The sequence below is a fragment of the Limulus polyphemus genome, unplaced genomic scaffold (assembly GCF_000517525.1).
Source record: "Limulus polyphemus unplaced genomic scaffold, Limulus_polyphemus-2.1.2 Scaffold3639, whole genome shotgun sequence".
Taxonomy (NCBI): Eukaryota; Metazoa; Arthropoda; class Merostomata; order Xiphosura; family Limulidae; genus Limulus; species Limulus polyphemus.
The window spans coordinates 53214-68436 of record NW_013669249.1 but is presented as its reverse complement, the minus strand read 5'-3'; the positions used below and the strand labels follow the sequence as shown (position 1 = coordinate 68436).

At 35.0% G+C, this 15223-nt stretch overlaps 1 protein-coding gene across 1 annotated transcript in view; it reads right to left on the bottom strand.

The window, feature by feature from the left end:
* Nucleotides 1-15223, bottom strand: part of LOC106469744 — a 51760-nt gene that overhangs the window by 22358 nt on the left and 14179 nt on the right. Inside the window, exons 2-4 of the mRNA XM_022398301.1 lie at nt 2451-2631; nt 1947-2023; nt 1124-1222 (exon numbers count right to left, since the gene is read on the bottom strand). Coding sequence (XP_022254009.1) covers nt 1124-1222; nt 1947-2023; nt 2451-2631 — 357 coding nt within the window. The remainder of the gene's footprint in view (nt 1-1123; nt 1223-1946; nt 2024-2450; nt 2632-15223) is intronic.

Sequence of the window (15223 nt, the reverse complement as noted above, 5' to 3'; positions counted from 1 at the left end):
CAAAGGAAACGGAGATGAATAAATGCCGATGAAGATATGAAAAATAAACTTTATAAAATACCACAGAAGGCTTACTTGTAGCTGTTTATACCATAATCTTTAAAGTTTAATGAAGATCTGCTTGTTGTATAATACCTAAAATTTAATAAGCAAATACATATCCCATAATCCCTAAAAGATACTCAATGCTTACAAAACTTTTGAGACGGCTTGACTGGGTAATGAAAAAACTTTATTATAAATGCGTGACGTTTCGACAAGATTTTGTCATTCTCAGAAACGTCGTACATTTATAACAAAGTTTTTCATTACCCAGTTAAACTGTTTAACAACTTTTATTTTCTAAAAAATGGGTTCCTTGTTATCAAGTTTTAAATAGTCAATGCTTATCTTATAATCCTTAAAATTCGGTCAGCAATCGCTTATCCTATAATCCCTAAAACATAGTCAACAATTGCAAAATTATATAATCTCTAACTTGGAAATGGGTGAAGGCATTATTGATACCATACTTAATAATGTTTTATGTTGCTAATAAGAGTTTGGATTCTATGAATGCTTTTCTGTTACATGGCAAATACACTGCAAATCAAGATTTATCATACCATGCATTATCTTCTGTATAATTTGTATTTAAAAAGATTTTTTCATGTCTGAGAAGAGAGTTTTGTCATGAGCTTTGTACACATTTTTTAGGTGAAAAACTTCAGTTGATCGACAAAGAGAAAAAAGGTGAAACTCCGAAAAGAATTTGACGAATCCCACTTTTTGTAATTTAAATATTTTTCTTTTTAAAATAACAGCCATTTTCTTACATAAAAAAATCACAGAAAATATACACTGGAGCACTACCTGAAATTCCTCTTGCTAATGACCTTTGACCCATAACAATGTCGCTCATAAAAGATATGATAGTTCTGTACAGAAAAAAAAAAACACTAAAAGTAATATCACTAAAAAGTTGTTACGTGAGTTTAGCCTAATGGCCGAACGTACGATCAGAAAGCCAGTGAAAGAGAACACCTTTACCATTAAACCTAATTATAAACTGGATTGATTCAAACTAGAGGCGTACATTTCTCTGTCCTCAGGCATATATACACAAGTGATTCGTTATACTCACTGTACAGAATTATTTCTTTAAAGCGTCTTTCGAATACATCTCTGTCATCTGGACACGTGGCACGTGCGGCTTCTTCATTAGTGTAACAACGTCCAAGACCTGTGTGTTCCAGAACAAAAATGCGTCTTCACACAAATAAAAAAAAAGGAAAAGAAACAATGGATATACAATCGTCAACCTCATATCATATAAATAATTCCCATTGTTAATGAAATCTATGATTAATTTGATGCGTTTTAGTATAACTTTTTTATTTTTTGTTTAGTTAAGCCAACTCATGACGTCATTGAAAATCAGAAAAATCCTACCGTTTATCTCATATCAATTACAAGTGTTAATCGCTTGTAATACAACCAGAAAGAGTTAAATAAATTACGAAATAATAACTTTTTTGTATAAGTTATTAAGGATTCTTTGTGTTATATTTTCTTGAATTTTTGCGTGATATGCCTCGCTTTACTGTGTCGCATAAAAAAAAGCCATTTAAGTTTTTCTGTTTTCTCACTTAACACACCTGAACCTAAAGAGTTATGTCTTACTTTTCTATTTTTTGCCTAAACTTGCTTTTCTTACTTGATAAATGTTATTAATTACATTCAGTGTTCTTTCAGAAAACCATCTTTGAACGTGTGGCTAGAGAAATTTGTGACACAGAAAAACACCTTTCAACGTGTGGTAGAGAAGTTTGTACACATAAAACCATTTTTCAACGTGAGGCTAGAGAAGTTTGTGACATAGAGAACCATCTTTGAACGTGCAGCTGGAGAAGTTTGTACATATAAAACTATCTTTCAATGTGTGGCTAGAGAAGTTTGTGACATACCTTCCGTGTGGATTTGAATGACATTTGGAGTCTTCAAAGTTAGATGAAAACACCTCAAACAATCTTCGGCACCGGTGCTAAAAAAAACGTTACAATTTTGTTTTAATATCTTATTCTATTATAAAAGTAAAACATAAAAAAAGAAAAGGATAATTTTATATTCTATTAAATTCACACAGACACACTTTTAAATTTCATGTGATGTTGTGTTTCGTAGTAAAATAGAAAATGTTGTTATAGCAAAAATATTTAGTAAGATTAACAATTAACATATCAAGCTAAGTCGATGTTTCACACGTATATCATTCACTCCAACATTTTTAGGCCAAAGCTTTATATATCACGTGGTATATATTTCCTGCGTTAGACTTACAACGACGTAATGGAAATACAAAAGGTCTATATAAGTTATCACATTTTTAGTTAAACTTAGTTTTCTAGACATAAAACCATTTCGTGCTTGCTTTCAAAGAAAATATTACAGAAAGCATTCTACTGAATCACCTGTCTTTTACAATGACGTTGTTTCCTCTTTTCAAATGGCAGCGCCCCCATGGAGGAATAGCGTCAACTTCGATTGTTAATTCTGAATAAGTTACAATACTGCCTCCGTACGCTGCCGATGCTTGGGTTTGGATAAGATATGTTCCTTGTACTTCAAAAGGAAAGTAACAACCAGCTGATACTAGAAAAAATCAAACAGTTTATAATATTATAACAATGTCAAACGAGTACATTTTATGAAGAAGTTATCAAAATGTAAAACACCACGTCTGTAAAAGTGAAAAGATACAAGACTATCGTACAAATTCGATATCAAGAACAAAAAAAAAACTATTTCAATTTCCTTAATTTACAGAAATATATATTATTAAATACTCTTAAAATAAAGTTGTCAAATAATCCATACCATTTCTAGAAAATCTGACCCCAAAATTCTCGGAGTATAAGGAAATAAGTTAACGAAAGAGGCTCATTTTTTAAAGATAATATGATTTATTATTGGATTTCGAACATTGTGGAGAAATATTTAAGTCTGGACAATAAGAGCTTTAGGTTTTTAACCCTTTCGTATCATAAGAATGTATTCTCGTAATCAGTACACATATATATTATATATTCTCGTTATCGATAGGAAACAACAACAACTACAAACTGCTGTAATGCTGACACATAGTCCAAGTAATTAAATACGTTATGGACAACGTTGAAAATACTTAATTATAAAACACATGATTATTATTTCAGTGCTCTTTCACGATACAGTGATTTGATATTTATATATATACATACATCTAAGACAAGGATAAGCAGGTGGGTTGGTACATAAGATTAAAAAACAATGATATGTAAACTGGTTTACGCCAGAGTTCTTTCAGTTTGTTTAAAATAAGATGAATCACCAAGCAGTCAAGTATTTCGAAATAGAAAGATGCTGAGTAACAACAAACTTCCGGAAAATGACGTTTTGCTTTCTAGGCTGTTTTTTTTTTTTTTTAGTCCGCGGCATAACGGCTCTGAGAATGGCTCCGAGTACAAACTTCTAGGTCATAACTCCATCCCATGACCGATTTGAGATCTAATTATAGCCGCGGCTATCGAGGATTTCCTCTTGTTTGCATTTTTGAATCATTTAAAGAACGAGAAATATGTGGAACACATGGAATACCATGACACGTGTTTTCTTGTATGTTTATCTTTGTCTAAAAGAAGTCGCACGCTAGTTATCGGGTATTTTTCTTGTTGAAAACTACTTAGTTAAAACATCAAACGTATAATACCTAATGTACAGATACAAAAGTGCTGTCCCCCGGTGTGTCAGCGGTAAGTTTACGGAATTTCAATGTTAACCCCCCCCCCCCCCGTAGATAGCCAATTGTGGCTTTGTTCTAAAACAAACAAAACATGCTACACCTATAATCAGATTTTTGCCGCATCTTCCTCAATCAATGCTCCTAAAACTCTTCCCGAATTTCTCACCGCTAAGGAATTGAAAAGATATGAGAAATCTCACCGATTCTATTATTTGTAAATACTAGTACCGGTAATACTCAAAAATAGTTGCTTCTTCTTTACCCCCTAGTTGCTCAGCGGTAAACCTGAAGGCTTATAGCGCTAATAATGAGGCTTTAATACCCGTAGTTGGCACAGCACAGATAATCCATTGTGTAGCTTTGTGCTTAATGACAAACGAAAGCTTCGCCTTCTCGAACGCTGCGCTGTCTGTTTGTGCTACAGAGAATGAGTTTTTCGTTTTCCTTTCTTTTATCTTCGTGTCAGGTTTTCGCGAAAGCTACACAGAAGCTAGATTCCCAATTTTGAACTGATATGAACTAAAGGAAAGGTAGTTAGGAAATAGCACCCACTGCTAACTGTTGGTCAAAACAATGAGCAACTCATATATTATCAGATTATAAAAACACATAAAACTATGTGATCAAAACTGTATATCTATATGATCGAAAAGTATACATATTTAAATATCTAGGTAATTAGAATGTTTATATCCAAGTGATGTAACCAGATGATCAAACATTTAGTTGAGAAGTTATGAATGGGGGGGGGGGGATTTAGTAATATATCAAGTGTGGTTTGTTTCAGAATTTCGTGCAAAGTATATAAAGTGTGCTATGTGCCCATGGCCGTGCCTAATTTTGATATGATAGACGAGAGAGATGCTAGTTAGTCAACATTATTCACTACCAGTTGTTGGGCTATTATTATCTGAATGAATAGTGGGATTTGACCTTTACAATTATAAGTCATCTACAGCTTCAAAATACGCGAGCGCGACTTTACGGTAACGGGCCGTGAACCATGGACTATTAGATTTACAGTCCCATCAAGTTTGGCCAGTATTATGTTTTTTAGAAAGTCTGATACTAAAATATAGTTTAATAAACACACTATCGCGCTCTAACGGATATTCTAACAAACTTAAGCAAACACACACCATCCTGTGATTAACGTTAACTCACACCATCCTGTGGTAACGTTTATAAACACACACCATTTCGTAGTTCACACTTATAAACACACACCATTTCGTAGTTCACACTTATAAACACACATCATTCCGTAGTAACGTTTATAAACACACACCATCCTATGGTTAATAGCTAATTTTACAAATAAAACATACATCCAGTATTAACACCTCGACATACGTTTATCCTATTCACAGACTAGCCAAAACGTTTCATTTCCACAGCATATTTAAGACTTACAGATGAGGCTAAATTCAAAGACAACTCACACCAGGACTAAGCCTAAAGAGGACGAAAAACAACGGTTAACAAATTTAGAATTTGTTTATTCAGAAAGTGACGTTACTAAGGCTAGTACGTTTCTCCTAAAACTTTTAATAGAAATGTTGAAACATTTAAAGCCTCAGACTAATAATAATCAAAAATAAACTATTATGATTTGCCTAAATTTTCAAAATTTAATTGAAAAAAACAACAACAAATAAATAAAAAGCATGAAGCTTTCTTTGTGTTTTACTGTAAAATAAAGCTCCGAAAAAGAAAAAAAAATTCTAGTCTTGTCCACTCAGAGAATTTATGTGCCTTTGAACTGAAACAACAACAGTTCGCTGCCCCTCAAACCAAGGATACGATGAGCAATAACTAAAATCACGCGCCCTACTGATACAACCACGTGTATGTGTGTGTGAGAGAGAAGTGCACCCTAGCGTGAAGCGCTGAAAACCTGTCGAGTTAGACATGTGCACACAGTAAGAAAGGACAGCACCCCCGCTAGAGAGAGTTCGAGTCTATGTATTCGACACCCCAATAATGCCTGGCTTACCATATCCGGTAGTTTATTCAGCTTTGATGGACTGCTTTTAGTCAGGCTCGTAAAAAAAAATATATATATATATTTTTTTTTACATCTTTATTTACCAGCAAGAAACATGAAATCTGAATTTTTAAACGCTGTTTTCATTTAAACTTGCCCATAATTACATAGATAGCGAAATCAACGAAAGTGAAACCTAAAAACAAGTGCCAATCAAGATGTTGAGAGAAATATATAAACATATATATATCAAGGTTTTTTTCCTCTGTCAGAAATAACACCTATTCGTTGCCTCATCGATAAACTCTAGGGCTAATTGTGCTTAAATTCGAGGTTAGATCCCTGCGGTGTGCACGTCGCGCCTACATATTTTCTGCCTGTTTATTTACTTGTCTGTCCAGTTGTCTTTATGTTTCAGATATGTATTTACCAACTTAGCTGTCATTTTAAGGTTGCCTAGCAAGTTGGAGGAATAACATTTCAAAGTACTTTACTGATTTATCAGGGCCTGGTTAGAACACTCGACTCCCAATTCGAGGGTCGCGGGTTCAAATCTCGTCCCCGAACATACTAGCCCCTTCAGCCATGGGGGGGAGGGGGTGTTATAATGTTACGGTCAATCCTACTATTCGTTGATGAAATGTAGCCCAAGAGTTGACTACCTTCCTTCTTCTCTCTAGCCTGTCACTTCGAAATTAGGGACGACTAGCGCAGATAGCCCTCAAGTAGTTTTGCGCGAAATTCGAAAACGAAGATTGTTTCTTTGTTTGTAATTAAGCATAAAGCTACACAATGGGCTATCTGTGCTCTGCCCACCACGGGTATCCAAACCCGGATTCTAGCGTTGTAAGTCCGCAGACATACCGCTGTGCAACTGGGGGGCCAAAAACAAAGAAACTGATTTGTACTGGCTAGACGCGTCTGTCTGTCTGTTGATATAGTTGACTACCTGTTTACATTCTTTAATTACAAATATTATGTATAGATACTTATATTGCGAGCTCATCCAACATGTCATCCTCCTTCTCCAGCGATTACTACAAGTGGATAGCAACGTGCATTATCTCTGTTGAAGAAATTATTTTTTTACAGCTTCGCCTTTTCTTAGTTTCAGTTCGCTGGGCACGAGAGTTTTCTTTCTGTTAAATTAAGCTGGATTCTAGTGATTTGAACCAAATCACGTGGTAGGGTCAAGTTCTGACCGTTCCACTGGGATGCACATTTGTAATGTTAATTGAAGACTTGGCTAGTTTCTTTATACTGTATAGCAGTCACGAGAATCTAACAATGGGGAATTCGCACGATGACAAATTTCTTGGCATTCAAAATAAGATCAGTATTCAACAAACTCTTTTAAACCATCCAACTATATGTTAATTTAAACGCCAAGTTTGGAGCTGCCAAAACAGATACAAATACGTGTGTATATTAGGCCTAAAGTCCCCAAAGAGCTCCTAAAATACAGATATCAGCAAGAGAAACAAGGAAAATTTCAGGTTTTGGTATTTTTTTATCGCCCCAGGGTGGCACAGCGGCATGTCTGCGGACTTACATTGAGAGAAACCGAGTTAATTTGTTTTAGAGCAAAACCACATTGGGCTATCTACTGTGTCCACCGCGAGGAATCGAACCCCGAATTGTAGCTTTGTAAGTACGTAAATATTTATTTTAGAATGTCTATGTCATCGAGAGGGTAGTACATAAAAATGCTAAGTTTAAATGCACTTTTGCAAAGTGTAATGTAAGAATAAGAATTTAAGATATTTAGGAGAAAACATTTCTTTTCCTCAATAAAAAAACATTATCTGATAGCATTCAAAAGGAAAGGATTATTTAGTCTTGTTATTAATGTATATTCATTATTCATGATCGTGTTCTGATTCAATTAGCCAAAAATGGTGATTTCTGATAAAGATACCCCAATAACAAATAAAAAATGATGGCTTTTATGTATTGATAATACAAAACCAACAAATACTCAGTCATAAAGTATCTTCGTAAAAGACGGTTAAGATAATCAAAAGTATACTAATTTGATACAAATAGAATTTATAATTTTAAGATACAAAAAAATATAAATCATTTTATTTCTCATAGTTTTTATAAATTTCTTCTTGTGAAATAGTTTTCGTAAAATGTAGGTGGCGCTTTTTTCAGAACAAACCATTCAGTTACAATATAAATGTATATAAGTTGATATAGCAATGAAATGTAAAGTAAGAATACATAGATTTAGCAGAGAGAGGCTCGTAACGAAAGCATGTGTGCGAGTTCCATAAGACATGAGTCTCAAAATATTTCATGAGAAATAAAACTATTTTCGACTATCTTATACTACTGTTTGGCTAACACTGCATGATGAATGTATCTTTCTAAGGCCTAGAATGCCCAGGTGGTTAGGGCGCTTGACTCGCAATCTGAGGGTCGTGGGTTCGAATCCTTGTCCCACCAAACATGTTCGCCCTTCCAGCCTTTGGGGCGTTATAACGTGCGGTCAATCCCACTATTCGTTGGTAAAAGAGTCGGCGGTGGGTGGTGATGACTAGCTGCCTTCCCTTTTGTCTTTCATTGCTAAATTAGGGACGGCTAGCGCAGATAGCCCTCGTGTAGCTTTGCGGAACTTCAAAACAAACCAATGATAAAGAGTAGCCCAACACTCGTCGGTTGGTGGTGTTGACTAGCTGCCTTCATTCTAGTCTATCTCTCTCAAATTAGGTATGGCTAACGCAGGTAGTCCTCGAGTAGATTTGGACGAAATTCAGCAATTAAACAAAATTGTATTCATATCAATTTACAAATACTTTTGACTGGCACCCTTGATCCAAAGTAACAATAAAGAATATAAAATATTAAAATCTCACTGAATAGTTTTTAATTTTCAGAAACCATACTTTAGACTAATACAGAAAATTATTTACTTTTCACATATCAAATACTGTCGGAGTTATATCGTATTGAACGAATGTGGAAATTTTCTATAAGCATTATTGTTCTGCCCTCACACGACAAGAATAATAGGTTCTATAAAGATTCTTCTACTACTCTTACACGACAAGAATAATAAGTTCTATAAAGATTCATATACTACCCTTACACGACCAGAATAATAAGTTCTATAAAGATTCATATACTACCCTTACACGACCAGAATAATAAGTTATATAAAGATTCATATACTACCCTTACACGACAAGAATAAAAAGTTCTATAAGGATTCATATACTACCCTTACACGACAAGAATAAAAAGTTCTATAAGGATTCATATACTACCCTTACACGACAAGAATAATAAGTTATTATTGCTGCCTAGTACATACAAATATATTCAGTTCTTCTAAGCTTATCATTATCTTAGAAATATTTTCAATCTTTCTATAGTGATAAATATCCAGTTACTACAAGCTAATAAAAAACACCTCAGATGTGAAAAAAAGGTGCGGTCAAAAATGGATTGAGTGTACGACTTAAAGGAATGAAATAAAAAATGGCGACCAAACTGATAGCTACACTTATAGCATTGATAAAAAATTTACAGAAAATATTCATTCATTAGTTAGCAAAGCCGCGTTTTTTGTTTCGTGTTCAAGTTGGGGCAGGATGGTGGGTACAAGAAAAGCTGTAGTAAAAATGTTAGACCGATAGCTCACGTGACTTTTTGCGTAAGCGTGCGCAAATATTTTCGTTAAATTTGAGCGGTTTTTGTTGATTAACTTTGCATACGTGGCTTATATTTACACCAAATGAGACTCTTAATTGTAGGTTAAAAAGATCTATCAGTGGACCGAATTTGAAAAAAAAATAATCCGTAAAGTTAAGTATGTTTTCTATGAAATAAAGTTTCTGTACTTTGGTGCGAAGAAAAAAAAAGGAAGAAATTCAATTAAATTGGAGATGTTATATCTCTTAATGGATTTCTTATCTTATTTCTTAATGGATTGCCTTGAAATTTGGTATGTGAAGTAAGAGTCCAGTAGAGCACATCCACTGGAAATGTACGATAGTTTGGATAACCATAGTCCGAGATACAGAAGGTGGACAATCGCTTGACCTCTATGCACACTGGCCAGTATATACATACAGATAATTTCAGTTAGTCTACACTGACCATTACCTAAATGCGCAGGCTCTTTCAAATTATTGATGTATTGATTAAATGTCCGAGTAGAAACAGAGAAGATGGCGTATGATTGGACAAAGATATACGAGTTATTATTCTGGTCTGTATAGGTTGTTTTGAGTATTTGTTCGACAAAAGACACATACACACCTGTTTTATATAAAAGGGTATACTTTCGGTGAAATCTTTTTAGAAACAGATCAAAACTTTGTTCAGACAATTTCTCTGTACTTGCTGTACATACAGGAGGTGGTACAGTACATATTTGGGCAGCTATTCATCATGTTGGATAAACTGCTTTTCATATCCTCCATGGAAACGCCAATGGCGCCTCCTACAGGCATCACACGGAGACAATATTTCTGCCATATACTAGAACAAGGTTTGGCAATAACTCTGTGTTTCAGGATGGCAATACCACTGCCAACAATGTACAGGATTATCTGGACCAGGAGGGCATTACAAGATTGCCATGGCCAGCAAAGTCTCCAGATTGTAATTCCATTGAGAATTATTAGGCAGAACTAAGCCGGAAAATTGATAACCAAGGCTCTAAACCAGTTACTGTAGCGTTTTTTAGTGAAAAATTGGGATGAAATCACGGTGGATTACATCAATAACCTCATCGACAGCATGCCACGTCGTCTTGCGGAGGTTATTAAAGTACGAGGAGGACCAACCAAGTACTTAATGATTAATATAAACTGATATAAGGTTACAGACACTATTTATAATAATTTTATGTTATGTTTTGTCATTATATATGTTTTGGTATGGTTTTGTTATGATAGGTGAAATGCTGAATTAGACATCTTTCTACAGGTGTCTGATAAAATTGACTGTTGTTCTAACAAATCGTTCATGATATCCATAGAACCTGTCTCATTATACAAATTACATATGTAGATGTTTAATATAACAGTTTGACAGTGCTAAGTGTATTTGTATTCCATCTTAATAATAATAATCTTATTTGTTACAAAATATGCAAACATTTTGGCCCAGACTGTATTTTCAAGCTTTCTACAATACAAATATCGAGTTATTATGGTATTTCTCTCTACTCTAATCAGTAAACACGGATTTTATGTTTTTAAAAACTGATCAACATATAGACCTATGTATTGTATTGTATTCTCCAACTGAGCTCCAGACTACTGAACGTCGTTCTTCATCATCCTTTCATCAAATATTCCTACATTATTTTTATTTTTGTTTTTTATCGATTTTGCCATTTATCATCTTTTTCCTTTCTGCCACGTTTTCTTCTGAAATTTTAATGAGATAACTCGAATAATATCAAACTGCCACATCAGGTTTTCAATGTGTTTTCCCGAGTAAAAAATATGAAAGTATAGCTCATAACATTGTTTGTTTGATTAGTATACTGGCCAGGTGCTTGACTCGCAATCTGAGGGTCGCGGGTTCGAATCCCCGTCCCACCAAACATGATCACCCTTTCAGTCGTGAAGGCGTTATAATGTGACGGCCAATCACACTATTCATTGGTAAAACAGTAGCCCAAGAGTTGGCGGTGGGTGGTGATGACTAGCTGCATTCCCTCTAATCTTTCACTACTAAATTAGGGACGGCTAGCGCAGATAGCCCTCGTGTAATTTTGCGGGAAATTCACAACAAACCAAATTGTTTTTGTAGAAAGTAATGTAAGAAAAAAATCAAGGATATGACGTAAACTCATACGTTTTCCTAATGACATGATGACGTCACGTATGTCAATACTGTGTTCTAATATCTAATTCTGAAGCACCATTTTATAATGTTGTGTTGTACAGAAGCTTGCGTCATATTGAGATTGCAATCTTTCCCTCAAGAAAGACAGTTGACAAAATATAATGATAGAAAATTGCTGCAGACAAGTAGACAGAGCGAAATGATAACCGAAATAAAACGCGTCGCCCATGACAACTAATGAAGCTCCATCTACACTTGACCCTGAACTGATTTATTTTAATGCATGATAAAAAACAATTAAGACGCCAAAACAATCAGAAATTTCGACTTACAACATCTTAGTATATATATGAATATATATAAATATATATATGTTAAACTCACACCCACAGACCATATTTAGCTACCCCCTGTGGGAAGCGATAAGTCTATGGACTTACAACGCTAAAATCCGAGGTTCGATTTCCTGCGGTAGATATAGCAGATATCACAATGTGACTTTGCTCTAAAAACAAAAACATTTTGCTTTCGTCTTCCTTTGGAGTTCACATGTTAATTCAACGTTTTATAATTTTACAACTGCTCCAGTTCATTTTTCTCTCGATACAAAGGCCCTTACTCAACAATATATTGTACATTTCATTTGAATAAAACACGCTTTTAGATTTTGTGTTTATGCTACGTTATGTCTACGATTTCTGATCTGAACTGATAGCTCTCCTAGAGCCAAGTCATTTTGGTTCAACAAAATATTGGTCTGTGGGTGTAGACAGACACAGAAACGAATACGGTCCTATTTCTTATGTTTGTATTAGAACAAAGCCACATTGGGCTATCTGCTGTGTCCACCGCGGGGAAGCGAACCCAAAATTTTAGCATTGCAAGTTCGTAAACTTATCGCTGCCCCACAAGGGGACTATACCTTATGTAGACGCTTGTTTCTTGAGAAAAAAGACAGAGCAGATGCGAACTTAGCGAATTTGAAGTTTTTACATACTGTTTTTTTTTTGTTTTTTTTACTAGAAAAACATGTGCGAAAAGCTAGCGATGATAATGAACATTTACTGACAAATTATTTTGAAAGTAGGGGAAGTTTTGCCTTTCTCTTGTTTGTGTCTTAGCATTCATGCATAACGCTGTTGGCTTGTAACACCCTTCTTTCTCTGCTTCTTCAAAACGTTTTAAATGTTCCATTGAACCAAAAACTAAGTTCTCTCCTACATCACAAAGCTTTTGTTTTCTATGAAGTTTGTTCCATATTGTGTTCATTTTGGTTACTTATAAAACAACAAACCTGATAACAAAAGTGTTAGTGTTTTTGAAAGGTAGGGATAGACGTTATTTGTCAGCTTGCATAAAATTACATCAAAGAAGATGCTGGTAATTTTGGAATAGAAACAAACAGGCCAGTTTATTATTCTGTAATTGTTTATTTCATAAACTTATTACATGTTACATTATAGCCGTTCTACTCTAGCCTTGCGAAGTCTCTGTTACCGTGTATATTTTACTTAAGGTTTAGTTTAAGATTACAGGGTTACTGACGAGAATGCTAATCACTAGATAATAACCGATACTTGACGATAATGTCCAGTTTATGCAAGTCAGGATCATGAGAAATATACGTTCATTTGAATACTTGGCTTGCTGCTTGCTAAATAAAGGCGATTCTCATAACTTACCCTAATTAAGGATTAGCAACCGGAAGTCCAATTCTTGTCTAACAAACACTAAACGGAAGTCGTTCCTGCTAAGAAAATAAAATAAAAGAAAAGCAAGTGACGCGCAAACAGTTACCCGAACTTGATTACCGGAAGTGGAACACTCCGCACCTGTCTATAAGAGTTAAAAGTTTTCATTACTCCCTTTTCTTCTTCTTTAACTTAACAAACCACAGCTGACACGCTCAGCACCTATTTGTGCTAGTAACTTCCTGTTTCCATTCATCCTGGACGAAAATCGACAGAAGAGCTGACCCAGCAACGCAAAACGAGACATTCCGCGGATGTGGAAAGCGTTTCTCAAGAACTTGGTGCCTCCTGGTTGGTCCAACTCACCCTGCCTCTGACCTCGTCTGTTGTCGTTGTCTTGGTAACACCACCAAAGTCCATTTCCCACCGGTATATAGTTTACCCTGTCCTTCACAAATAAGGGAGTGGGCGAGGGTTTCGTTTGTCTTTATCTGAAAAATCGGAAAATTCTTCAAAGGACAAGGCGGCTTCTCAGTCGTTTAGTTTCTCACGTGGATTTCGTGTGAAAGTTCTGAACCAGTGGTCAAACAGATTCTTAAGATACGTTGATCTCAACCGCGAGAAGCTCGAGTTATACATAGCTTTTTATCTTGACTTTCAGCCAAACAGGAGTGTTTAATAATATTCAAACGCTGTGGACCGTGTTACTTATGTAGCCTAAATTGTTATTTTCCCGTTTTTCGCTTAAAGTCTTGACTCATTTTCATTTACACCTAACGTCAACATCCAACTATTTTCGCAAGCCGTACATATGTTTCAGGTCATGTGATATGCATATAAAAGTTTTCATAACTATATCTAAAGAAGAAGTCAAAGATAAATCACGTGGTACAGTCTACATCAACTACAAAATTGTTATTATTTACATCTTACAAGACCTGATACATATATATATATATAATAGGCCTAACACTAATGTCTTATGACAAGTGTAATTAATTATAATCATTCATCGCCGGTTTCTAAAAGACGATTACCTTATAACAGTTGTTTTTCTAATAAATGGCCTATATAAATAGTGTGCCTTTACACTTCTGTGTTAGCTATGTCCTAGCCGGCCTAATGAGCTCTGGATTGAACGAAACGTGTCGTCGGTGATGGATATGAAAGATATGGTGTGGTTGGAATACTATTATGATACACTTTTCTAATTCTTGAACATTTCTAAGGGACTAGATAAAGAAGCCCCCCAGTGGCACAGCGGTATGTCTGCGGACTTACAACGCTAAAAACCGGGTTTCGATACTCGTGGTGGGCAGAGCACAGATAGCCCATTGTGTAGCTTTGTGCTTAACTACAAACAAACAAACAAATAGATAAAGAATGTAGTGTTAATATATATATATAAATTTTCAAATAAACTGTATTACATCAAAAGCGTACAGGCGATCACTCAGCAATGTATAGCCTTGATGAAATTATAACATAACCTACAATTTGTTCATTGTATTTGTGGATGTACGCACCAACAAGTAAGTGAACGCGCCAACAAAGTTCTAATATAACAATGTCAAATTATACCGTTTGTACAAAAGTTATCATATTAAAGTGAAAATGTCTGCGGTTATAGCTCCCAAAAGCATTGGGGATATTCCATCTATCAGACATAATCAAAACAACAGATGCAGAGCTAGTCAGCACGTAACCGAAAAAAGGGGGATTAGGATCTGGGTGCTAGAACCCACAACGTCACAAATCCCACTATCACTCACTGTCTATAGCCGGTTGTGGGTATGATAGTAAAAAACCCCATAAAAATAGAAATAAGATAGTAAACCACCCTTGATTTCTATCATAGATCATCCAACCTTCTCCTTAGTATATTTACTCCATGATATTAAATTATGAAATATACAACCTTACTGTACATTTATAGTATTAGTAATATTGACACTTTATCACTGCAAGATATTA